Raw genomic sequence first — 27596 nt, forward strand, 5'->3', positions numbered from 1 at the left:
GACATACCACATCGCGGGGGTGTTGTCCGTCAGGACTTGAACCGACCGACCACAAAGGGAAGGGAGGAAGGCCTTGAGTGCCAAACATATTGCCCACAATTCCAGAAGGTTGATGTGAAGCAATCTTTCCTCTGGAGACCAAAGACCCTTGACCTCCAGATCCCCCAGATGAGCACCCCACCCTAGAGTGGATGCATCCGTTATCACTGTGGCCACCGCTGGAGGAAGTTGAAAATGCTTCCCTTGAGACAGATTGCCTTCCACGCCCCACCAAGACAGATCCGCTGCAGTTTCTCTGGAGATCCTCACAGACTCCCTGAGATCTCCGTTGTGCTGATACCACTGCCTGCGGAGGCACCACTGGAGCGCCCTCATGTGCCAGCATGCATGGTTGACCAACAGAATGCAAGAAGCCATCAGACCGAGCAGACGAAGAACCTTCAGAACTGGAACGACCGCTCCATTTTGAAATAAAGGAATCAACTCCTGTATGTCGCGAATCCTTTGAGGTGGAGGGAATGCACGACACACAGTTGTTTCCAGTACCGCACCTATGAACAGGTTGCGCTGGGAGGGCACCAGGTGAGATTTGGGTACATTTATCGAAAAACCCAACCTGTGCAACAACTGAGTTGTTTCTTGCAAATGATGGAGCACTATCTCTGGGGATTCGGCTTTGATCAGCCAATCGTCCAGATACGGGAATACCGGTATCCCTGATCTTCTGAGATGCGCAGCCACCACAGCCATCACCTTGGTGAAAACTCGAGGCGCAGTAGTAAGACCAAACGGTAGGACCACAAACTGGTAGTGCTGTGAACCCACCGTAAAACAGAGATACTTCCTGTGTGATTGCAGAATAGGGATGTGAAAATATGCATCCTGCAAGTCTATTGACACCATCCAGTCTTCGTCCATCAGCGCCTGAAGAACCTGTGCAAGGGTGAGCATCTTGAATTTCTCCTGTTTCAGGTAAAGGTTCAAGATCAGGATTGGACGAAGTCTGCCATCCTTCTTGGGTATCAGGAAATACCGGGAGTAGCATCCCTGACCCCTTTCCTGCTCCGGAACCAACTCTATCGCACCCTTTCTTAACAGTGTCTGGACTTCCTCCTGCAGGAGTAATAGATGTTCCTCCGTGCAAAAACCTTGGCAAGGAGGGTAATTTGGAGGGAATTCCCGAGACAGAAGAGCATACCCATTTTCTACGAGATTGAGAACCCAAAGATCTGATGTAACCGATTCCCAATCCCGTAGAAAATAGGTAAACCGACCCCCCACCGGACCAACATGATCCTGAATGGCGGATCTCGGGCTGCTTTTCCGTAGCTCAGGGGTTGGAAGAGGTGGAGGAGGAGGAGGCCTGACGTCCTCGAGGACGAGCTCTTTGCTTACCCCTGTAAGACCTGTACAGGGGGTTTTGCTGCTGCTCCTGCTGTTGCTGTTGACCTTGCCGGTAGGGATGAAAGGAAGAACGTCCAAATCCTCTATACCTTTTTGTAGATGAACCCCTGGTCTGCAGCCCCTAAGATTTGGCAGTAGCCCTACTGTCCTTAAATCTCTCTAAGGCTGCGTCAGCTTTTTTTCCAAAAAGTCCAACACCGTCAAAAGGCAGATCCAATAATGCGGCCTGAACGTCCGCCGAAAAGTCCGATGACTTCAGCCAGGCAGATCTCCTAGAGGCAACAGCGGTTCCCATGATGCGAGCAACCCAATTAGCAGTATCCAGCCCACTCTGGATCACTTGGCGTGCAGCCGCCTTAGCATCAGTCAACACTTCCTCAAAATCCTTCCTGTTGTCATCAGGAATTTTAGGAGCCAACAGACGCAGCGAATCCATAAGGGCATGAATGTATCTCCCCATAAGGCAAGTGGCATTAGTTGACTTTAAAGCCATACTTGCTGAAGAAAAGGACTTCTTAGCAGTCTGGTCCTGTTTCTTGGCATCCTTATCCCCAGGCACTTGAGGAAATGCGCCCTCAGTCTTTTAGAACAGGCTGCCTGAATAACAAGACTTTCAGGCGAAGGATGTGACGTTAAAAATTCAGGGTCCCCAGGTGCAACTCTATACCTCCTTGCAACACTTTTAGACACTGCAGGAGCTGTTAGAGGCTTGTTCCAAACCTCCAAAATAGGCTCAGTTAAAGCCTCATTAAAAGGGAGCAACGGCTCAATTACAGAACTTGGGGAATGGAGAACCTCAGTCAGAAGATTAGATTTAAATTCGACCGTAGGCAAGGTTAAATTCAAAAGATCTGCAGCCTTCCTCATGACCATGTGGTATGTCTTAACGTCCTTTGAAGGGGCATCAGATACAGATGGCAGCTCCCATTCAGGAGAAAGCTCCAGACCACTAGCCTCCGCTAGATCTTCAAAACAATCATCTTGAAGCTCACCTTCCTCCATCTCAGTCTCAGCCTCCCTATACCTTTGTTCTTCCAAGAGGCGCTGAGCATCCCTCCTAGATCTCTCCTTCAACAGCCGCGCCGTCGGATCCGTGAACGACTCCGACGGAGCCGGGATCGACATCGGGGTCACGAGGTCGACTCAGAGCAGGCGACGTCGGTATCGGCGTCGACGACCTCGGCGGAGGCGAGTACTTCCAAGGCGGCGTCGGAGCCGGCATGAAAGGCATAAAGGGAGCTGGAGCATAGGAGTGGGGAACTCCTAAATTAAAAGCCAGAGGACCCATAGGACCCGAAGGTGCACCAGAGGGGTACCATGCTCTGGAAAAGACACCATGCATAGCATTTAAAAATGCCGAAGGGTCTTGACCTGGGGCCGGGAAAGGAGGGTGAGAACCCTCAGACTGACCCTTTACATGCTCCGGATTCGCCTCTTCTTCCACAGGTACTGAACCCTCTTCCAAAGGGACCTCTTCATCCTCTCGAGCTGGGGACGGCAACGTAGATGGATTCGGAACCGGAGTCGGTGAATGAGCTCGCGATTCCGAAGGCGAAGCCTCACCTTCTGGATCCAAGACTTCCGGCGATGGAGACACAAAATCCTTCCCATGCTTCTTCTTATGCGACTTCGGTCTCGAGTCCGAATCCTTACTGGAGTGATGTCGAGACCCATGCCTTCGTTTCTTATGTTTTTTCCTCGACTTCGAAGCATGATCAGATGAAGACTTCGAAGGCGACGCTGTTCGGGATCTTGACCGCGACCTCAACTTCGACCTCGCCCTTCTCGAACGTGATCTCGAAGTTTTCTTTTCTTTACTACCTCTCAACTTCGCCATCAGAAGCTTGGTCTCCCTCTCACGAAGCGCCTTTGGGTTCATCTTTCTACACGAAGAGCAGTCATCGACATCATGGTCCGAACTCAGGCACCAGATACAATCCTCGTGCGGGTCCGTGATAGACATCATCTTGCCGCTCTCTCCACAAGGCTTGAACCCGATCTTCTTAGTCGACATCGCTAGAGACACAAAGAAGCAGAAAAATCGAGAAAACAGTAACAAAGTTACTAACAGCTACAGAGATTCCCCGAAACAGTTAGCGTCGATGACGCGGAAAAAAGGGAACTGATGTCATCACGCCGGCGTGGGCCTATTGTGGTGTAGGTGACGTCAGCGGAGTCGCGCGCGATGCCGTGCCTCTATGACTTCGTCCACATCGGCGCAAAGCTGCAAAAAGAATTTCCGAATGTTGCTGATGCAAGAGGGATATTCAAATGGTGAGGAATCCACTGGCGGATGTATCTATCAGAACTGCACTTACCTTGAAATTAAGTTTTCGAGTTCGAAACATATATAAAAAGAAGTGCTATTTTTCTAATTTGGTCTCAGATTCATTCTTTAAGTGTGTGTCTCATTTATTGCCTCTGAGTATAACAAATGCTTAGCACTACCCTCTGATAAGCCTAACTGCTCGCCCACTCTACCACAAAAGCGAGCATTAGTATTATTTACTTTTGCCTCCGTGAACCAACTGGAGACCCAGTGGACTCTCTGCACAGTGTTCTTCGTTATGGTACACTATATAAAGAGCCAGCTTCCTACAAAGGGAAGTATAAGGTTTGAAGAAGTTCTGTGATGGTTTGTCTCGAACATCACAGAACAAGATGTAGCAGGAATCGGAATAGGTATGTTTAATTTGGAACTCTTCTTACCAAAACATCAATATAGGTATTGATGTCATCAGTATTTCTCTGCGATGGTGAAACAGAGGACAGAGGTTTTGACGTCAAATGAGACCGTTCTTCCGGGGTAGATGGTGGTGGTCTCAACGTCAACAGTGGCTGCCTCAATGTCTGTGACATTCTTGTCTTCGACTGAGGTCTCTGCCTCAATTTCAATTTTGTCGCTGACTTACTTTGCCGTTGATGTCAGGAGATTACAGTATCACCTCTTCACGGTGAGCAGGTTGGTGCTGTACCTGTAATCGACATCATGGGTCTCGACGTCGATCAGGATTCGCGTTTTTTGTGGAGTTTCTGCACTACTTGGCTCTACTATACTTACGTAATCTGTAAAGTGTGAAAAGTGATAGATGCTAAATGACCTCCTCAACCCACTTGACGCCTCTTGTAGCCCGAGCAGTCTGATCCTCTACCTGTCCTTCATGGTTCTTCATGGCATTTCTTTGCAATGGTTACAATCTGCCAGGCGATGGTCTTCCGGAAGGCATACTATGCAGAGACTGTGAGGGTCTGTCAGGGCTTTTTTGCCACAATTCGGAAACTTCATAAAGAATGAAGGCATTTGTCAGAAATAAATAAGTTCAAGCCAGAAAATGATGGAAAATCTCTCTGGTCCTAAAGGATGTAGAGGGAGGTAGCTTAATTTAGCTAAGCTCAGTGCCCCAGGGTCCTTATGACAAGAGCCGGAAAAAAGAACTGACCTGTCACCCCCAGTGCATGATGGGACATTGGAGCAAGGTTAAGGTCTTAAAGGCACAGTGTCAGTTTAGTACTCTAGATGCATAGACTACGTCTTAAAATTGACTTGCATTTCCTCTATTTTCCCATAAAAAAAAGGTCCCAATTGGACCTTGGGCAGATTTTCCCCTCGTCTCTACGTCCTATCTTCCTCCTACCCCTTTACCCTATCCCCTTACCCTTCCTTGCTCCATTCACCTTGTCCCCTATGTTCTTTAAATGCTTTTCTTGATACTTATGTATAGTTTTAACCACTTCCATGCTAATGACAAGGTCAGCTCGTCATGCAGTACACTGGAGCTGTGCTTATGACGAGCTGACCTTGTCATGAACAATGGGTATCTGAAGAGTTCAGCACCCAGCGGGAATTGCCTTAGCAGGCAAGGTGTTAACTGATGTTAACTGATGTAAATTGCAACATTATTATTCCTCATGTAAGGCGCTCTGATTCCTTCGGGTCTAGTCAGCGCTATATAATAACTCATTAATTATATTTGTTCCCATTTAGTACTCTTTCTCTACCTCCCTAGCTCCTATCCAATCTCCCCTGAATCTCTCACCTTGTCTGCTAGTCTTCCTAGCTCCTGTCCTTTGTGCCCTTTGACTAAGCACTCCTTCTACCCTTGTTGTGGAAAGATCCAATATTTATACTCTGGAGTCTCAGCGAACCCGCTGAGAGAGTCCACTGCGCCAAGGGAGCCACTCACAGCTGAGGTATGGTGTGGCACCCCTTGCCAAAGCACTCCCTCTCCCCTTTTTGGGGAAGGATCCAGTATGTAGGCCTTGGAGTCTCAGAGAGTCCACTGCGCAAAGGGAGCCTCTCGCAACAGAGATAGGGAAGTGATACCACTTCCCCTGGGATCACAACTTACTGGACTTTGGACGTTGCTTTGGCTCGTCTACCGGTTTGTGTCCCAGTCACCCTTCCTCTCCTCTTTCCATGCGGTGTCCTTCACCCTCCCCTCCTCTTTTCCGCCTTCATTACCTGTCTACTTCCCGTGCTCCTTCCCCCTCCCCTGAATTTTCCCCCTGCCTTCTTTTCCCCTTACGTATCTGTCCTTATTGTTTATCTCGACCTTACAAGTAACTATGTTGCCATGCCCCAATAACCGTGTAACCTTTGTAACGATGTAACCTGTAACTATGATCCGATGCTCATGTAAAGCGCTCTGATACCTCCGGGTCTAGCCAGCGCTATATAAAACCTATTACCTACTGGTCGGCGACAGTAGGTATAGTTAGGACCTAGTTTCCATAGATGGAGCGTTTTTTGTTTTGCTTTTAACTTAGGCGCTATTTGATGAATCGTCACAACATTTTCAAAACTTGTTTGCCACTCACTTCAGCTGCTGCCTTGAAAGTTTTGAGTTGATTTGTTAAGCAGGGGCAAGAAAAAAGGGTGTGGGGTCATAAAATGCATCGTCTCTATGCAATTTCTTATAGGGATTTTAGACACAACTATGTCCGTACCCTTATATGGAATTACACCAAATTTGGCAGAAAGCTAGATCTTGGTCCAAAGAGATCTCTTTTTGTAATTTGGTGTAAATCCATTCAATAGTTTTGGAGTTATTAAAGAAAAAACATTTACAAATATCTAGGGACGCGGATCCACCGCAGTGAATCCGGGAATGTATGTACCATTAGGAATGCCTTGATTGGCCAGAAGTGGTGGCAGTACTCTTCGGACTCAAACTCGGCCGAGTCTCAAGAAAAAACATTAAAAACAGATAAGTGGGCAGGGTAGGAATACACTAATCCTCTGGTGGCCTAAAACATTTTCATTTTTTAAAATATTTTTTACTGCCAATTTGTGGAGTGGGAATTTTTTTTAAAACAACAAGCACGTTTTCCTGCACTGTTTTCATTAGCCCCCCGGGTGGACCAGGTCCCAGGGGAATCGGTTATTATATTAACTTGGGAGGGGGCTCACATGGCCGCTTTCGGCCCAGGGATCAACCACTAACCAGGGCACAGCTGATATTTACATTGGGAGGGAAGGCTGCACTTCCCTATCCCTGGTCCGATTCAGGATCTGGGGACCCCATTACCTGGGGACAAGCCTTTTGTAATATTGGGAGGCGGGGCACAAAACCCCCTTCTGGGACAATTTTGACTCTGGGGACAGCCACCCCTGCCCCCGGCCAAAACAATGAAGGGGAGAGTGGCATACGCCCCTCCTCCAGGCCAATTTCATTCCCGGGGGTCCCAAATTCCAGATGTGCAAACAAATGGGAGAGGGGCTGCACCCCTCCCGGAGCCATTAAAAGCCCTGGGGACCCCATCCCCGAGGGCCAGCCCCAGTTATGTCGAAGGGTACCCACCAGGGTCATAGCAGTTTCCCTGCCCACACAGGTGTGGCCAGGGAAACCTGTGTCCTATCTCGCTTGGCGGGAGCAATTTTAAAGCTCCCGCTAAGCAAGAGCAAACACTAAGTCTGCTCCCAACGGGCAGGAGCAAAAAACATGTTCCCACCCGCTGGGAGTGGACTTTTCATCTGTTTCCCTGCTCGCACGGAGGTGGGGAGGGAAACAGCTGGAAGAATTGCTCCTGCAGCATTTTTAGCTGCTATCTGTGGGTGGTACCAATTTCTGGCTCTTGCTGGAGGCAGGGAGCCGGCTGGGACCATAGGGGCATTGGGCTCTGTTGCGACCTCCAACAATGTTGTAGTGAGTGCCTTGTGTCGGTTCCGGGGCACCCAGACTTTACTGGCCCGGGCCCTGGGCGATGTGGTCTCCAGCCAGGGTCAATACTAGCCCAGGGAGAGGGGCTGCGTGCCCCCCTCCCACATAATGTGGCTTGGCCCTGGGAGATGAGGTCGCCTGGGCCAAAATCAGCCTGGGATGGGGGCCGACGGGCCTCCTGCCCAAGTAACAAATGGAAAGAGTCCCCAGGGCCAATATTGGCCCAGGGAGGGGGAGCTGCGTGCTCCTCCTCCCCTTGTGGGGAGCTGCGTGCCCCTCCTCCCCATGTTAATAAGGCTCGGCCCCTAAAGATGGGGCCCGAGAGCCAAAAAATGGCTCAGGGAGGGGGACTGCATGCCCCTCTTCCCCATTTACAATAAGGCCAGCCCCCAGGAGATACTCCCCTCCCCTACAAGATGCGGCAGGGCCCATGGGATTGGGTCCCTGGTACTGATATCAGCCTGAGGAGGGGCCTGCATGCCGCTTCCCGGGTTGTCTGCCTTCGGAGGGTAGGCCACAGGGCCTTGCCACAAGTAACTATAACTCACGCCCTCGCCATGCACTGCTAATTACCCCACATATTGCATCAGTCATGACATCTTCAATGACATCATTGATAATATCACTGCGACATTTGCAATAAAATCATTGAGAGAAGACCGTGCATGGTGGCGCCGCGGTTATAGTTTCTTGAGGGAAGTAGAACTAGAACGGCTGAATTTCTATGGTTCTGTGTGTGTAAAATTTGAACCCAACTGTAATGTCTCTATAACCTATGTTTTTTTCAATGAATCGATATAAATATATATAAAAGACCAAACAACCTCTACTGCGGATGCCGGATCCAAGACAGTGTTGCGAGCGGAGCTCAGTGTTAGTCAAATCCATAAGCCAACAAACCGCTGCTCAAAAGAACCAGCCGCACTCAGGACCAACGGTGCAAACAGTGAAGTTTACTTCTCCAAGATGCATTGCGGCTTACAAAAATATTGTTTATGATTCCTTTTGGTGGGGTGGAAAATGTGAAGAGAGAAACTCAAGACTTTGTTTTGTTTATAAAACAAACCGGTCTCAGAGACAACAAAATGTAATCACAAAAACAACCACAAGAGGGCATTGCACTCCAGCTGAAGAGCATAGAGCTCCAGCTAGGGTCATTTTAAACAAGCATTTGCAATGCAATAGGTCTCGCATTTGCAAGAGTTTAAACCATTGGCATTTGTAAATGACAATGCCTTTTATTTATGTGTTTTGAAAAACTGCAAGCCGCGCGTAAACACGCACTTTGTACTTATAGTTGTTGATTACGAGAAGCAAGGCTGGCAGTAACTGCGCCTCTATTACTGCCAGGCTTGCTTCTCGTAAGCAAGGACTATAAGTACAAAGTGCGTGTTTATGCGCCATTTGCAGGTTTTCGAAACATATTAATGGTGCTGCCTTTTCCTGCTTGCCAATGCAGCCCACATATTTTTCTCTCCTTCAGAGTTTTTCAGGATATTTTTTTTACAGATCTTGCATTCTTTAGGATGGTGAGAGGAAGGAAGAAAAACAGTGCAGACCCTCTGGGGCTCTATCCTGCCTGCTTTCTGTTTTAAGTAGGAGCTGCCTGTGTATCTTTCAAGGAGCAGCCCAACTGCCCAACTCCAATGACCTGCAGGCGGACTACACTGCCCACCTTTCCTCTTCGTTTCGTTTGTTTCTTAATGTATTGATCATTTCAAAGAAGTACTGGCCTGGTTTGTAAAGAAAAGAAGGGCCTGGTTTGGAGGAGGGTTCCTTCGTCACTCCAGTGCCGTAGGATACAATGCTCTAGTAATGAGGTAGATGGGATTTCTGTCATGTTTGTCACGGAGTACCCTGTCCACCAAGTCCTAAATCAAGCCTTAAGTGAAATTCGGCCAATAAAGAATTTCTAATAATTTACCACAATTGGAATTTTGCATGAAAAGAAATCACGTTTTGTGAACAAAGGTGCTTGCTTGAACTATTTTGTGACGGTGCTATAGGATCTCGTACTGACTGGTGTTATGGAGATCTTATGACTATCAATGGAGAGTCACTGCTGCAGAGAACGGTCAATACTTCTTCATTTTCAAAGCATTTGCTAAACCACTCAGGTTATTTCGATCACGTCACGTCTGTTCTCAGGCAATCCGCAGGGTGGACCTGGCGCCTGGCCCATGTGCCTTACCTCCAGGGTGGGATAGTTGGCTTTGCAGATGTAGCAGAAGAACTTGGTCCCGGCTCCTGGAGCTGGCTGCACTGCGGTGCTCCCCTCGCTGCTCCTCGGTGCAGGCTTCTGGGCGGTGGCGCTGATGGCGCGACTCTCGCTGCTCTGTTGGATCGTCACCTTCAAAGAGCTCCCACTACTTGGTGCCTATGAAAACAAAATCCAAGACAACTTCACATTTCTCTCAGAGCAAAGTCCTCTCTGAAACAGGATCTGAAAAAGCTGCAGCCTACTACAAAGAAACCAGTTGGGTCATCAAATCCGAGATCTCGATGGCTCAACCCAAGTGAAATCGTTGACTAATACTAAGAGGGGAGAAGAGCCACAGGGTACGAAGGATTATAGAATATGAATCAGAAAACAAGTGAGACGATCATTTAGAGAAATACAGTCTCAAGGCCTAAACTGCCTCTCAGAGTAAAGTCTTTTTGGTGGAACCAGAGACTACACTTTATCACATCTAACTAAGAGAGAAAGCTGGGGAGGGAGGTGGTTTGTTTATGACTTCAACAAACATGCTTATTATGCAGAAACTGGACACAATTCAGTCACAATTTCTTCTGCTTCACAGAATCTTCATTGATAGTCAAACCTTAGATTAGAGTAGCAAGCAAAGTCATTTTTACCCAAGGGGTTTTTGGTTAGAAAGGGTCAAATTTAAATCAACTGTACAGAAGGTTAAACTCTTAACCCCTCCGACGCTCATGACGAGCTCAGCTCGTCATGAGCCACGGTTCTCGTGTGCTCATGACGAGCTCAGCTCGTCATGACCGTTAGGACGCTCAGGTGCGGGGCTAATTCCCCTGCTGTGCTGGACGTTCTAAGGAACAGGCGTGCTCATGACGAGCTCAGCTCGTCATGAGCACACGAGAAACGTGGCTCATGACGAGCTCAGCTCGTCATGAGCACCGGGGCGCAGTGCGCGCCCCCCTCCCCCCAGACAGCGGGGGAATCGTTCCGCAGCCAAGAGGTTAATAGACAGTCACCCAAAAAGATTTCTCAAAATACCTTGACCTTCACTAGTGTTAGTTCTCTTATCAGGATCAATACATTTGTTAACAAGATGTTTCTCATCCAGGTTGTAGTAAGGATTAGTTACTTACCTGTAATCCTAGTTCTCATCCAGAGGTATACTCATCAAAGTCATAAACTATGAATAAAACCCGCCCATGTGCGGGATCCTGGAGCGTATAGAAAATACATATAAATATATATGTATACATATGTGAAAACATATATTTGCAGCCTAAAATATTTCCCAACTGGCAAATCTGCCGCAACGTTACATGAATTAGCATACACACAGTAGTACTCTCCCAACCCCTAAGGAAGAAAGAGAGCAGTAAACATTTGCATACAACAATGCTTTATTGCGATGGGAAAACCTGTATTTGCAGGCATTTGCCAGTAGGCTGCAGTAGAGTATAAAGAAACAAAGAAAGACTGACACCTTGCCTTTAAGGCATTAGAGTAGGAGTACTGTGCCTTTAAGGCCTGAAGGCGACCCCCTGCTCCCATGATGCACCACAGGTGGCAGTTAGGTCAGTTCATTTTGGAGGTGCATAAGCACCTGAGTAAATCCATAGTAACCTTTCAAAACTTTATGATCATGCTCGTCCGGGGAGGTGGGCGGGAGCTTATGACTTTGATGAGTATACCCCTGGATGAGAACTAGGATTACAGATAAGTAACTAATCCTTCTCATCCAGGGGATACTCATCAATAGTCATAATCTATGAATAGATTAGCAAGCTCATACCCAAAGTGTCGCGGACGAGCAAATAACTATACATAGAGACATGAATAAACTTCACATTTTACATAGAACTATGCAAAAAAAATCTCAAAGAGGCCTGTCCCACTTGGGTATCGGCCTGTGCATCTGAATCTAGCCAATAAGGGCGGGTAAAGGTATGCACCAAACGCCATGTAGCCGCCTTGCAAATTTCAGAAATTGGAACATTACGAAGGAGAGCCGTGGTCGAAGCTTTCCCTCTAGTGGAGTGTGCATGAGGTCTACCCTGTAAAGCCTTGTTAGCTAATTGGTAAGACAGAGCTATACAGGAGACTATCCAACGAGAAGGATTAGTTACTTACCTGTAATCCTAGTTCTCTTCCAGGGGTATACTCATTAAAGTCATAAGCACTGAATTATCTCCGCCCATGAGCGGGAACCCGGAACACATAACAATATACATATATATGTGTAAAAATATCAAAAAGTACATAGTACTAAACTAATTATACACATATAAATGTATAACAACCATAATATGCAGCCCAACATATATACAGAGGCTAATAAAACCAACATTACATAAGTTCTGAAGCATGAAAATATGCTATATATAAATGCAATAAACAGGCATGAGCCCAAAATGCATTTCATAACCATGAAAAACTTTTATTTTCATCAAAGAACCTGTTGTAAACAGTTATTAGCCTAAAAAGGCTGCATATGAAAATGTGTCTGTGTACAGAAAATCAGACTGGCACCCTGCCTTTAAGGCCCCAGAGAATCTGCACACTTTGCCTTTAAGGCCTCTAGGAGAACTCTGTTCCCATCATGCACCACAGGTGACGGTTAGGTCAGTTCTTTTGTACGGTACAGTAAACTTGTAGCAGGAATCTGCACTGAAAACCTTCATAATACATATTGAAAAACACGTAAATGCTACTGTTCCCCCGGGGAGGCGGGAGGGTGCTTATGACTTTAATGAGTATACCCCTGGAAGGGAACTAGGATTACAGGTAAGTAACTAATCCTTCTCTTCCAGGGGATACTCATTAATAGTCATAAGCACTGAATAGAGTAGCAAGCTCATACCCAATAGAAGCGGGCGAACAGATAAATGCATAGCTGCACTTTTAAAAAAACAGTAATGGCGTGTAAACGTATGCACTGAACGCCAAGTAGCTGCTTTACATATCTCTGACATATCTACATTCCTAAGGAGAGCTGTGGTAGCAGATTTCCCTCTCGTAGAATGAGCCCTAGGTCTACCTGATAAAGACTTGTGGGCTAGCTGATACGCCAGTAAGATACATGACACTATCCATCTAGAAATGGATCTCTTGGATGCTGCCAAACCAGTATTCGTAGGACCATAGTTCACAAACAAACGGTCCGTGTGTCTCAACGACTTCGTTTTATCTAAGTAAAATTTCAAAACCCTCTTTAGATCCAATGAATGCAAAGTCCGCTCAGCAGAACTCGAAGGGTTTGGAAAAAAAGTAGGCAATGTTATGGATTGGTTCACATGAAAATCCGACACCACCTTTGGTAGAAAAGCAGGATGAGTCCTAAGCACCACTCTGTTTCCATGAAAAACTGTGTACGGTTCCTTGCAACACAGAGCCTGAATTTCGCTCACTCTACGAGCAGACGTGATGGCTACCAGGAATGCTACTTTCCAAGATAAGTGTTGCAAAGAAGCTTTATGTATGGGCTCAAATGGTGGACCCATCAACTTAGTCAATACCACATTAAGCTCCCAAGGTGGAGAAGGAGACCTGACTGGAGGAAACACCTTCCTTAACCCCTCTAGAAAATCCTTCACCACAGGCATCCGAAAAAACGATATCTGTGTTGGTGATTTTCTATAAGCAGTTATTGCAGCAAGATGGACCTTGATAGAGCTAAACTGCAAACCAGACTCAGCAAGGTAAAGAAGATAAGGCAAGATCACCTGTTCTTGACCATGAATAGGGTCAAGACCCTTACTCTGACACCAGAGGTAAAAGCGTTTCCACTTAAATCCGTAGGATTGTCTTGTAGAAGGGCGCTTCGCCTCCTTAAGAATGCTCATACACTCCGGAGTCAGCTGTAAATGTCCGTACTGGATGACTTCAGGAGCCATGCTGCCAAGCGCAGGGAGGGCAGATTGGGATGAAACACTCGCCCCTGCTGCTTGGAAAGAAGATCCGGACGACAAGGCAATCTCCTGTGTGGTCTGATTGACAACTAAAGGAGATCTGGGAACCACCACTGGCGTGGCCACTCCGGGCAAATCAGTATCATTCTGGAGCTGGTCTTGTACATCCGGTTGATCACTGCTGGTATCAACGGTGTCGGTGGAAAAGCGTACAGCAAGTTTTGACACCAGTCTATCAAAAGGGCATTCCCTTGAGACCCTTTCTGGGAAAACCTGGACGCGAAGACGGGGCATTTTGTGTTTGCTGCGTCTGCGAACAGATCGATGTCTGGTGTTCCCCAAGCCTGGAAAATGCTGTGCGCGACGTCTTCGTTGAGAACCCAGTCGTGCGCTTCGACGAAGTCTCTGCTGAGACCGTCCGCCTCTGAGTTGAGACTCCCTGGTAGGTGAACTGCTGTTTTGGACAGGTCCCGAGCAAGTAGCCAATGCCAGATGGTCTGGGCTTCTATGGACAGCGTCCTGGATCTGGTACCCCCCTGCTTGTTTAGATAATACATTGTTGTTGTATTGTCTGTTTGCACCAGAAGGGACCGAGTCTGTAAAGATGGAGCCAGAGACTTGAGAGCAAGATGAACCGCTCTGAGTTCGAGTAGATTGATGTGATATCCTTTCTCGAAGTCTGACCATAGCCCTTGTACCTGAAGAGGGCCCATATGTGCCCCCCAACCAAGGAGAGAGGCATCCGTGATTAGAGACTGCGTTGGAGGGTCCTGATGAAAAGGAACTCCCTTCATCAAGTGTGCCTTCTTCATCCACCACCGAATGGAATCTCTTGCCGACTGTTGGAGATGAATCCGATCCTCCCAGCGTCCCGTCCTCTGTTTCCATTGATCTTCCAGACACTGCTGCAGAGGACGCATCTGCAAACGTGCGTTTGGCACGATGAATATGCATGATGCCATGGACCCCAGGAGAGAAGATACTTGCCGAACTGTCGGACATGCATACTGGAGGAGAAGCACGCACTTCGCCTTGATAGATGACCATCTCTCCTCCGAAGGACACACGTTTTCTTTTTCTGTGTCCAGCTGCGCACCCAGGTAGTGGATCTTCTGGGTGGGATTCATTATGGACATCTTGTAGTTGACTTGCAGACCCAACTTGCACATGAGTTGGAGGCATATCGATAGATGTTCTTCTAGTAGAGATGGGGATGAACTCTTCAGAAGCCAGTCGTCTAAGTACGAATATATGAAAATCCGTCTCTTTCGAAGACACGCTGCCACTACCGCCATACATTTTGAAAATGTTAAGGGAGCTGATCTCAGGCCAAAAGGGAGGACTGAGTACTGGTAATGACGAACCCCTACTTGGAACCTGAGGAACTTGCGATGCTTTCTGGACACTGGAATATGAAAGTAGGCATCTTCCAGATCGATGGAGCACATCCAATCCCCTTGGTGTAATTGAGGGAAAATCTGATGAAGAGCCAGCATTCGAAATTTCTCCTTCCGAATGAATTTGTTCAATATCCTCAGATCCAGAATGGGTCTGAACTCCGTAGCTGGACCTTTTTTCTGTACGAGAAAAAATCGAGAGTACAGGCCTTGACCTCTCTGTTGAGATGGTACTGGTTCTATGGCGTTCTTCTTCAGAAGGACGTCCACTTCCTGTTGCAAACGCCCTATATTCCACTGAACCATCTTTAGAGGGCGAATGACAGGCGGGGGCTTCCTGAATCTCAAAAGGTATCCGCTCTGTATGATACTCAGCACCCATCTGTCCCGTCTGATTTGCTTCCACTCGTCCAGATACCACACAATACTTCCTCCAACCGGAGTGGCACACGGTTGTGGAGGAAGCATCCGTTCATTGTTTTTGAGGCTGCTTGGTAGCAGAGGATTGCTGCCTGTTTCCATTGCCTCTGCCTCGTCCAGGTCGACGCTGTTGGAATTGCGCCCTCTGTTGAGTCTGGCCTTGATTTTGCGAGGACCAGTTCGACTGTTGGCCCCTCTGCTGAAAAGATCTTTTGTCAAAGGGACGAAAATTACCCTAACGTCTAAAGTCTTTTTTCTTTTCAAGACCGACGGCCTTTAGAGTGTCCAACTCCACATTTATTTTAGACATTTCGTCGTCAGCGTGAGAGCCACACAGAGTTGAACCATTAAAAGGTAAATTGACAATTTTTCTCGGCGCCTCCGGCTTTAACCCCGTAAGGCGAAGCCAAGCTGTACTTCTAGCACAAACACCATGTGCATAGCCATGGGCTGACAGATCCGCCGCATCAGCAGCTGCGCTTATACTCTGGTTAGCCACCAATCCTCCTTCTTCTACTATTTCCATAAAGTCCTTCTGATCCTCCTTTAGGAGTTTCTCAGCAAAACGAGCCACTGAGTCCCAGAGAAGACGATCATAGCGGCCCAATAAGGCTGACGCACTGGCCACTCTCATGACCGAACCGGAGGTGTTGCACATTCTTCTCCCCAAGGAATCCATACTCTTACTATCCTTTTCAGGTGGAGCAGAAGAGGTAGATGCCTCGGAATGTGCTTTCCTGACTGCCGCCACAATAAGTGAATCTGGAGGAGGGTCAGAACGCAAAAATAAAGGATCCTCTGCTGGAGCCCTGTACTTCTTAGCAATCCTAGAAGGACCAGAACCCACCGTGGCCGGAGTTAAGAATGATCTCATCGCTGGTTCTATCAACCCGGGCCCTGTAGTCTTGCTGGTCTCGCAGAGAAGACAAATGTTCTGGACTAATGTCTGACCTCGACAAAGACCTAATTGAGGTCCGAGAGGCTGGTCTGGATAGTCTCGACGCCGACCCGTGTTCAGGTAGGGGAGACCTAGACCCTCCATGCTTCGAGCCCGAAGCAGACTTCGACATCGACTTATGTCGCGATGGAGACCTCGATCTTCTCTTTTTAGGTCTCGACGTCGACTCCTTCGACGTCGTCCTTTCTCTCGACGTCGACCGTCTCGACCTCGGCCTATCCTTCGACGTCGACACTCCATCCTTCGACGTCGACACTCCATCCTTCGACGTCGACACACCATCCTTCGACGTCGACACACCAACCTTCGATGCCTCCTTCGACGTCGGACACCTCTCTTCCCTCGACGTCGACTTCTCACGAGTCTTCGACGTCGATCATGGCACCCTCGACGTCGTCTTCACAGCAATCGACACCAGATGTCTCGACGTCGAGAAAGATTTCGGCGGCGACTGTTTGGACGCTGAACCTTGCCTCACCGGCGAAGTCCTCAACGTCGACGGAGCCCTCTTCGACGCCGACAACGCTGACGGCGATTTGGATCTCGACGTCGACCGCACCTTTTTTGACGGCGACGCTCCCTGGAGTCGAGATTTCTTAGTTCTACCTTCTGGAGACGCTGATCTTCGACGTTTAGGATGAGAAGATGGCTTAGTAGATGATAATAAGCCCTTGGAACTCTTCTCACCACGGTTTTCTCTCTCCAGGAGGCCCAGCAACCTCATTTTCTCCCTTTCTCTTAAAGTTCTACTGGAAAGGTTGAGGCAGTGATAACAATCTTCCACCTTATGAGAAGCTGGAAGACACACCACACAAACAGAGTGTGGATCCTTTTTTGACATCTTCCCACAGGAAGGACATTTGTAAAATAAAGGTGGCATTCTGACTAAAAAAATACCAACAGTTAGTCAGAACAGGATAGAAAACACCACCAAAATAATCTTTTGTCAAAAAAAAAAAAAGGTAAGAAATAACCAACTTCTGACAGAACAAGCATTGGCATTGCCAATAGGTCTCGCTTTTGGGCCCTTATAAGTAGTTATGCAGCATAATTTCCTTGTTGCAACAACATAAAATGTCGCATGCATAAACACTTAGATGGTCCCAAAAGCGAGCCCTATTGGCTATTTGCAATGCAATAAGTCTTGCATTTAGGCAACTTTAAGCTGTTGGCATAGTAAATGACAATGCCTTTTCAATTTATTGTAAAAGTAAACATTTTTGAAAGTTATTGTCATTTACAATGCCATTATGTTCAATTTAAGTAAATGGGAGACCTATAGCATTGCAAATGATTGTTATTTATGATGTGTAGTCTGGCGTTGCGTGTGTGAGTGGCGTTGCGTGTGTGAGTGCGAGTGGCGTTGCGTGTGTGAGTGTGAGTGGCGTTGCGTGTGTGAGTGTGAGTGGCGTTGCGTGTGTGAGTGGCGTTGCGTGTGTGAGTGGCGTTGCGTGTGTGAGTGGCGTTGCGTGGGTGAGTGGCGTTGCGTGGGTGAGTGGCGTTGCGTGGGTGAGTGGCATTGCGTGGGTGAGTGGCGTTGCGTGGGTGAGTGGCGTTGCGTGGGTGAGTGGCGTTGCGTGGGTGAGTGGGGTTGCGTGGGTGAGTGGAGTTGCGTGGGGTTGCGTGGTTGAGTGGCGTTGCGTGGGTGAGTGGCGTTGGGTGAGTGGCGTTGCGTGGGTGAGTGGCGTTGCGTGTGTGAGTGGCGTTGCGTGTGTGAGTGGCGTTGCGTGTGTGAGTGGCGTTGCGTGTGTGAGTGGCGTTGCGTGTGTGAGTGGCGTTGCGTGTGTGAGTGGCGTTGCGTGTGTGAGTGGCGTTGCGTGTGCGAGTGGCGTTGCGTGGGTGAGTGGCGTTGCGTGGGTGAGTGGCGTTGCGTGGGTGAGTGAGTGGCGTTGCGTGGGTGAGTGGCGTTGCGTGGGTGAGTGGCGTTGCGTGGGTGAGTGGCGTTGCGTGGGTGAGTTGTGTTGCGTGTGTGAGTGGCGTGTGTGAGTGGCGTGTGTGAGTGGCGTTGCGTGTGTGAGTGGCGTTGCGTGTGTGAGTGGCGTTGCGTGGATGAGTGGCGTTGCGTGGATGAGTGGCGTTGCGTGGGTGAGTTGTGTTGCGTGTGTGAGTGGCGTTGCGTGTGTGAGTGGCGTTGCGTGGATGAGTGGCGTTGCGTGGATGAGTGGGGTTGCGTGGATGAGTGGGGTTGCGTGGATGAGTGGGGTTGCGTGGATGAGTGGGGTTGCGTGGATGAGTTGCGTTGCATGTGTGAGTGGTGTTGCTTGGGTGAGTGGCGTTGCGTGGGTGAGTGTGGTGTTGCGTGGATGATAGTGGGCTTGTGTGGGTGTGAGTGGCGTTGCGTGTCTGTAAGTGTTGCTGTGTGGGTGAAAGTGGCATAGAGCCTTTGATGTGGCCTGGCGCAGGAGAAATGCTGCTGCTGCTAATTAAATACAAGAGCGGCCGGGAAACACAAGTACGGCCGGCCACATAATTAGGGGAGGAGAAGCCGCACAGCACACGCTGGGAGAAGCCATTTGATGTGCTGTGCGGCCGCGATGCGCGCTCTGTGCTGGGGGAGGGCCATTAGCCTGAACTTGCGGCAAGATCAAACGAAGGGTGGGAGGGACATTGAGGAACAGATGGCCATGAAAGTGTATGGGCCAAAAGCGCGTGCCTGTGGCCACGTGCACTCGAAGAAAACGCCACGAAAAAATGCGGTGGTTTGACAATCAGTTCGAGCACTTGAATTCTCGCCATTTCCCATTCCTTCGGAATGGTAAAGGCGAGACCTAAAAAAATACTACAAATAAGCAGAGCTCAAGTTCCAGGTTCCTCACAGAACAAGCCGGAAAAAAGAACTGACCTAACTGTCACCTGTGGTGCATGATGGGAACAGAGTTCTCCTAGAGGCCTTAAAGGCAAAGTGTGCAGATTCTCTGGGGCCTTAAAGGCAGGGTGCCAGTCTGATTTTCTGTACACAGACAAATTTTCATATGCAGCCTTTTTAGGCTAATAACTGTTTACAACAGGTTCTTTGATGAAAATAAAAGTTTTTCATGGTTATGAAATGCATTTTGGGCTCATGCCTGTTTATTGCTTTTATATATAGCATATTTTCATGCTTCAGAACTTATGTAATGTTGGTTTTATTAGCCTCTGTATATATGTTGGGCTGCATATTATGGTTGTTATACATTTATATGTGTATAATTAGTTTAGTACTATGTACTTTTTGATATTTTTACACATATATATGTATATTGTTATGTGTTCCGGGTTCCCGCTCATGGGCGGAGATAATTCAGTGCTTATGACTATTAATGAGTATCCCCTGGAAGAGAAATGGACATTTTTGAGGCTGACAGACCAGTATTAGTGGTTCCATAATTAACAAAGACGGTCAGACTTCCTAACTTCAGAACCCTCCGGAGGAGTGGTAGGTTGAGGAAAGAAGGTAGGCAGGGTGATAGACTAGTTGATATGAAAGTCTGAGACTACCTTAGGCATAAAACCTGGGTGTGTCCTGAGTACCACCCTGTTGGCGTGAAACACTGTGTAAGGTTCCTTACAACACAGGGCCTGGATTTCGCTAACTCTACGGGCAGAGGTAATCGCCACTAAAAAAGCAGCTTTCCAGGTCAAGTGCTGCAAAGAAGCCTTATGTATAGGCTCGAAAGGAGCACCCATCAGCGCCAGGATGCCTGCAAGGCGACAGTGCGCTTTATAAGTTTTATAAATAATAAATAAGTACGATGAACAAAAGTGCGTTCCCCCGTGAGCCCTGTTGGGGGAACCTGGACGCAAAGACGGGGCATTTTGCGTTTGCCGCGTCTGCGAACAGGTCTATGTCCGTTACGCCCCATTGTTGAAATACCTGTGCAACTTCTTCGTTGAGCACCCAATCGTGCGCTTCTACGAAGTCTCTGCTTACGCAGTCCGCTTGGACATTTTGGATCCCTGGTAGATGAACTGCCATGATGGACAGACCTCATGCCAGGAGCCAGTGCCAGATGGCATGCACTTCCAGGGATAGGACTCTTGACCTGGTGCCTCCCTGCTTGTTCAGATAGAACATAGTTGTTGTGTTGTCCGTCTGCACTTGGATGTAGTTGGTGCCCAGAGAAGGATAAAGAGATTTGAGAGCCAGATGAACGGCTCGAAGCTCTAGGAAGTTGATGTGGTAGCCTCGCTCTACTTCGGACCAGAGAACTTGGACCTGAAGCTGGTCCATATGAGCACCCCAGCCTTGAAGAGAGGCATCCGTAACCACTGACTGAGATGGAGGAGGGCGAAGGAATGGAACTCCCCGGAGAAGATTGGATCGCTTCATCCACCATCTGATTGAGTCTCTTGCACCTTGTAGAAGAGAAACACGGTCCTCCCAGTGACCTGACCTCTGAGACCATTGGTCCTCGAGAGCCTGCTGCAGAGGCCTCATGTGAAGGCGTGCATTGGGCACGATGTAGATGCACGAGGCCATCGATCCCAGGAGAGAGGACACTTGCCTGGCTGTGGGACTGTGTTTGTCCAGTAGAAGGCGACACTTCAGGAGCATGGATGACAACATCTCCTCCAAAGGATACACGCTTGGAGTCCAGGGAAGAGCCCAGGTAATGAATCCGTTGGGAAGGGTTGAGTACTGACTTTTTGAAGTTGACCTGCAACCTCAATGAGTTCATCAGGTTGAGACAGAACGAAAGATGGGTCTGAAGCAGAGACGGAATGGAGCTTTTCAGCAGCCAATCATCTCGATAGGGATAGACGAAGATCTTCCGCCTGCGGAGAAAAGCAGCCACCACCGCCATGCACTTGGAGAATGTCTGTGGCGCGGATTTGAGGCCAAACGGAAGCACTCTATACTGGTAGTGATGGCGTCAGATCTGAAACCTGAGAAACTTACGGTGCTTTACTGAGACAGGTATGTGAAAGTAAGCGTCCTGCAGGTCGATGGCACACATCCAGTCTCCGAGATGAAGATGCGGGAAGATCTGGTGCAGGCCTAACATGCGGAATTTTTCTCTTTTGACGAATCTGTTCAGTAGTGGTAGGTCTAGAATGGGCCTGTGTTCTTTGACTACTCCTCTTTTTTGAACAAGAAAATAGCGGGAGTAAACTCCTTGATTTGTCTGCATGGAAGGAACCTCCTCTATGGCCTTCTTCTTGAGGAGGACAGAAACTTCGTCCTGCAGCAGTTGACTGTGGAATCGGGGAAGGTGCATTATCTGGGGGAAGACTTGCAGGGGGGTAAGGGGTGGATTTGAACCTTAAAAAGTAACCATGCTGCACAATACTCAGCACCCATCTGTCCTTTGTTATGGATCTCCACTCTTCCAGATGATGAGAAACACTCCCTCCCACCAGAGTGGCGAACAGTTGCGGAGGAAGCAACAGCTCAGGGCTTGGGAGGCTGTTTTGAGGCAGACTGCTGTTTGTTATTGTTGCCTCTGCCTCTGCCAGGGCGTCTCTGCTGAAATTGGGTTTTCTGCTGTGTTTGGGATGACCATTGAGGGGTTTGAACCCTCTGCTGGTAAGATCACTAGTCCCCCTGACGAAAGCGCTTTTTAAATTCTTTACGCTTCTCCAAACCCACAGCTTTAACAGTGTACATTTCTGATTTCATTTTGCTCATTTCATCGTCAGCGTGTGAACTGAAGAGAGGCGTACCATTAAAGGGGAGGTTCAAGATCTTCTCCTGAGCATCCGGCTTGAGGCCTGTAAGGCGGAGCCAAGCCGAACGCCTTGAGCAGATTCCATGGGAGTAGCCATGGGCCGCGAGGTCAGAAGCGTACGCTGCGGCACGGATGACCTGGTTGTCTACGAGCCCTCCCTCCTGTAGGATTTCGCCGAAGTCCTGTCGGTCTTCCTTAGGAAGCTTCTATGTGAAGCAAGTGAGGGAGTCCCAGAGGGACCTATCGTACCTTCCGAGTAGAGCAGAAGCACTGGCCACCTTCATATATGATGCAGAGGTGTTGCATACCTTCCTGCCAAACGAATCCATGAGTTTGCTGTCCTTTTCTGGGGGTACCGAAGATGAGGTGGAGGCCGAATGGGACTTCATGGCAGCCGCCAGGATAACGGAGTCAGCAGGTGGATCCGATCTGAGGAACAAGGGGTCCTCTGCGGGAGCCTTGTACTTCTTGGCAATTCTAGATGGAACAGAACCTACCACTGCAGGCTAGAGGAAGGTAGCCATCGCCGGTTCAATAAAGCCAGGCACCAGAGGCAGCAGAGGCCTGGGCGCTGTCCGGTGATGAAGGGTATCAAAGATTATAGAGGTGGGTACGACAGGAGTATACAGAGAGATGTTACGTTTCTTTGCTCCCCTGCCCAGTACATCTGTAAAAGTTGCGATGTCATCAATAGGTGAGACTCGTGAGGGAGGAGTAGAGGAGACGGTCGGAGAATAGTCCCAGACCGTAGACCTCGTAGAAGAGGACCAAGTTGGAGATCTTGTGCGTCCTCTTTTATGGGGCCTGTCGCGATGACGGCTGTGCCGACCCCTGGATCTAGACCTTTGTCTAGACGGAAATCTTGGCCTGGGGGGAGATCTTGGCTTGGCAGGCATTCTTGGCCGTGCTGGAGAGCGTGATCTGGCAGGAGATCTTGGTCTGGATGAGGGTCGTGGCCTCCGAGGAGGAGACTTAGATGGTCTGACGGGAGTACTTGTCCTTGGACCAGACGGTGAGAATGTGCGGGAGTAACCCGAGCCCGGACTACAGCCCCCTGAGGACGGTGAGATATGACACTGCGTGATCTGTCCGCAGATCTGGGGGAACCTTCTGGAGAGATCTCCACCATGTTCAACCCAGGAGATGAAGATCTGTCTCCTGATGACCTGGATCCAGGTGACTCCACAATGACCGTGACCTGTTCCCTTGACGGCGAAAGCTTAGACGTCGAAGATGTTTGTGTGACCAATGGCATAGAGCGAGGCCACGCCGTGGTGACATCAAGTGCGATCTTCGGCGTCGAGTTGGTGACCTCGACGTCGATCTTCCTCGGCGGCGGATCGACGGCGAACCTCCATGGCGTCGTGTCGACGACAACCATCTTCGACGTCGTGTCGACGGCGACCCTTCCTGACGTCGCCTCGAAGTCGAATGGTGGGATCTTGACGACCCTCTCGATGGCGGCACGTCAGGCGGCGGCGATCTGGAAGCCGTCATAACTCTCGAGGGTGGCGGAGAGTGTCTCGACGGAAGCCTCGATGTCAACGGAGACTTGGACATGCCAGCAGCCACAGACTTCGAGCCCAAAGTGTGGAGTCTCAACGCAGACTTACTTGGATGCGGCGGAGACTCTCGCCGTCGTGATGGTGATCCAGAAGACCATCTGGGCCTCTTCGACGGCGACATCGACGGTGATCTTCGTCCTCCCTTCCTCTTTCTGGAGGCAGGAGATGCGGAACGTCGCAGTTTTTGGCCATGCTTGCTTGAAGACGTCCTGGGGCCTTCATGGCGACTCACCTGATGTCTTTTGTCTTTCTCAATAATGGCATAGTCTGATACGTTCTCTGTCACGAAGGGTCCGCCTAGAGAACTTCTGACAGTGGTCAGGGTCATGTGCAGATGGAAGGCACACAATGTACACTGAGTGAGGGTCAGCCAGTGCCATCTTCTTGCCACAAGGACACTTCCGAAATAAAGAAGGCATTCTGACAGAAATTTTTTGTGGAATACCACAAAAAACCAGAGTAGAAGCCTTAATAAAACAGAAGATGTCGAATTGTCCGAAAAAATTCACTCAAATTAACAATTTCAGTCAAAAACTGAAGAGCTCAAGCTCCAGGATCCTCACAGAAGGAGCCGGAAAAAAGAACTGACCCAACTGCCACCTGTGGTGCATCATGGGAGCAGGGGGTCGCCTTCAGGTCTTAAAGGCACGGTACCCCTACTCTAATGCCTTAAAGGCAAGGTGTTAGTCTTTCTTTGTTTCTTTATACTCTACTGCAGCCTACTGGCAAATGCCTGCAATTACAGGTTTTCCTATGGCAATAAAGCATTGTTGTATGCAAATGTTTACTGCTCTCTTTCTTCCTTAGGGGTTGGGAGAGCACTACTGTGTGTATGCTAATCTATGTAATGTTTTGCAGATTTGCCAGTTGGGAAATGTTTTAGGCTGCAAATATATGTTTTTCACTTATGTATACATATAAATGTATTTTCTATATGCTCCGGGATCCCGCACATGGGCAGGGATTATTCATAGATTATGACTATTGATGAGTATCCCCTGGATGAGAACCAGGTTTCATATGGTGGAATGGGCTCTGGGTTTACATGGCAGCCGTTCATTAGCCAATTAACAAAAGAGATATAGAGGACGCAAAGCAGCAAGAAATAGATTTTTTGAGGAGATTAGGCCTGTGTACATGGGCCACAGCTGATAAACAAAGGGTTTAATTTGTGTGATATTTTGAGCTAACACAAAAACATAAAACCTTCCTGATGTTTATCGAGGGTAAGCAACGTTCAGCTAGAGGATAGTTTTAAAAAAACTCGGAAAGCAATAATATAGTTAATATGATATTCTGAAACCACTTTTGAAAAGAAAACGTTATGGGTTGTCATGACTACCCTATTAGAATGGAAAATTCTACATGGTTAAAGAATCAAAAGTGCCTGAATCTCACCAACTCTGTGAGCGGAGATAAGGATAAGTTACTTACCTGTAATCCTAGTTCTCTTCCAGGTGTATACTCATCAAAGTCATAAGCAATGAATAGTCCCGCCTACGTGCGGGGACCCCGGAGCAATAGCAAATAATATGCATATATCTACATATATATATATATCTACATATATACATATATCCACAACTCCTCTGTAGAAAGAGAAGAGGCCACAACAGGGGAACCATTGGAGTCAGCTTTATTCACGAAACACACATCATGGCGAATGCATTTCGATGTCTGTTTGCCTTTTCTTCAGCGCCAGGGGTGGTGTTAGGATGCAGGCGCTTGTTCTGGATTTAAATACCCCAACCCGTCCTGATTGCTCGTGAGCCGCTCTGCCCCCCCAGGTGAGTTCCATGTACATATACCTCCTGTAGGCCGCCTAATGCATGGCGCCTGCAGGTCCCAGAATGCAACATTCTTGCCGGCAGGTATTGTGGGGGTGGATTAGAGCTCTGATGTTTACAAACCCCCAAAGTCCGTATGTCCCACGAATTCCGCTCCCTCCTCGAGTCCCCAGACCGCAGCAACCCCATAGTCACAGGGATCCTTACAGTGAGGGCAAGGCTGGAAATCCACTTTGCCCAACGTGCAGTCAATGACTGCCTCACCGCTCCATCTTTTCCCGGGCCCAGAGGGGGGCCGTGGAAATTCCAGTAACCTGGAAGCAACAAAAGTTCCACCGAGGCAGAGTCCAGCAAGTCCAAGGCCAACTTGATGCTGCGGGGGCCTCTTAAGCGAGACACTGGTGATCGCGCTGAATAAATGTCCACAACTCCTCCGTAGAAAGAGAAGAGGGCACAACAGGGGAACCATTGGAGTCAGCTTTATTCACGAAACACACATATACAGCCTAAAAACATGTTACTATGCTCAAAACTGCCACAAATGCATTGTAAATCTTTAACATTTGAAAAAATAAAGAAACATAAGTCATAATATTCTCATGATACATATAAAGAAAACTGCTTTGAGTTTGCTTTGAAACACACAATCTTTATTTTCAAAGGTAAAAAGGCAAGAGCATAGAGGCAGATCAGCCTAGAGAGGCTGCATATAGAAACAACCTTTATGGAGGAGTATTGTGAACCTGCTTTGGCCAAATACAGTAAGTATGGTAACAGTACCTGTTCCTGACCTCGAATAGGGTCATGACCCTCAGCAGTACACCACATGTAAAAACGCTTCCACTTAAAAGCGTAAGACTTCCTCGTAGAAGATCTCCTAGCCTCTTTTAAAATCTGCATGCAGTCTTGAGAGAGATCTAAAAGTCCATATTGGATGAACTCAGGAGCCATGTTGCTAACCTCAGGGACGGCAGGTTGGGATAGAACACCTTGCCGCCCGCCCTGGTCAGCAGATCTGGATGACATGGTGACCTCCTGTGAGGTACTTTGGACAGTTGAAGAAGGTCCGGGTACCACCACTGGCGAGGCCACTCTGGAGCAACCAGGATCATCTCTGTCTTGGATTCGTACAGTTTTCTGATCACCAGGGGAATGAGGGGGACTGGTGGAAAAACAGAGTAATGTCTCTGACCTTTGGAGCCTGGTTTCGGGTATCTGGAGGCAGAGACGCTGTATTTTGCGTTTTCTGCGTCTGCGAAGAGATCTAGGTCTGGTGTTCCCCGGCTGTGGAAGATGTCTTGCGCCACTTCTTGTTTTAGCAGCCAGTCGAAGCTTCTGCGAAATGCCTGCTTAGGCCGTCCGTATTGACGTTGAGGACGCCTGGTAAATGAATTGTGGAGATCTTAATTTCTCGTGCTAGAAGCCACTTCCAAATCGCCTGTGCTTCCAGCAACAGGGGTCTGGACCTGGTGCCCCCCTGCTTGTTCAGGTAGTACATCGTTGTTGTATTGTCTGTCTGAACAAGCAGAGCAGTCGATTTGATGGAAGGAAAAAACGCCTTTGAGAGCAAGATGCACCGCTCTGAGCTCCATCATGTTTATGTGGTATAGTAGTTCTCTCTCTGACCACATTCCTAGGATTTGTAGTGACCCCATATAAGCGCCCCATCCCTGAAGGGATGCATCCGTCACCAGAGTCTGCTTGGGCAGTTCCTCTTGAAAAGGAACTCCTATGATGAGATGAGTCCGTCGCATCCACCATCTGATGGAGAGCCGGACAGACAGAGGCAGAGTTAGAGTGTCCTCTCAGCGATTGGAGATTTGAGACCATTGACCCTCTAGAGTCTGCTGTAGAGGTGTCATGTGAAGTCTGGCGTTTGGAAATAGAAAAATACATGAGGCCATCGAACCCAGTAGAGATGAGACCTGCCTGGCCGTGGGCTGAGGTATCTTCAGGAGGGTCTGACACTTCTGGAGAATGGATGCTAGTCTCTCCTCCGAAGGATTCGCTCTTGCGTAAACTGTGTCCAAAGTTGCGCCCAGGTAATGTATCCTCTGTGTTGGATTGAGGATGGATTTTCTTTTAAATTGACGGGTAGACCCAGCTGATGCAATTGTTGAATGCAGTAAGCGAGGTGCTGCTGTAGAAGAG

At 48.4% G+C, this 27596-nt stretch overlaps 1 protein-coding gene across 9 annotated transcripts in view; it reads right to left on the bottom strand.

The window, feature by feature from the left end:
• The window catches only part of CIZ1 (CDKN1A interacting zinc finger protein 1), a 582047-nt gene that overhangs the window by 138646 nt on the left and 415805 nt on the right, over positions 1–27596 (bottom strand). For all 9 annotated transcript variants that reach the window (XM_078646619.1, XM_078646621.1, XM_078646624.1 and 6 more), the window contains one exon: positions 9757–9942. In XM_078646619.1, the coding sequence (XP_078502745.1) occupies positions 9757–9942 (186 nt within the window). The remainder of the gene's footprint in view (positions 1–9756; positions 9943–27596) is intronic.

The sequence above is a fragment of the Lissotriton helveticus genome, chromosome 5_2, assembly GCF_964261635.1.
Source record: "Lissotriton helveticus chromosome 5_2, aLisHel1.1, whole genome shotgun sequence".
Classification (NCBI taxonomy): domain Eukaryota; kingdom Metazoa; phylum Chordata; class Amphibia; order Caudata; family Salamandridae; genus Lissotriton; species Lissotriton helveticus.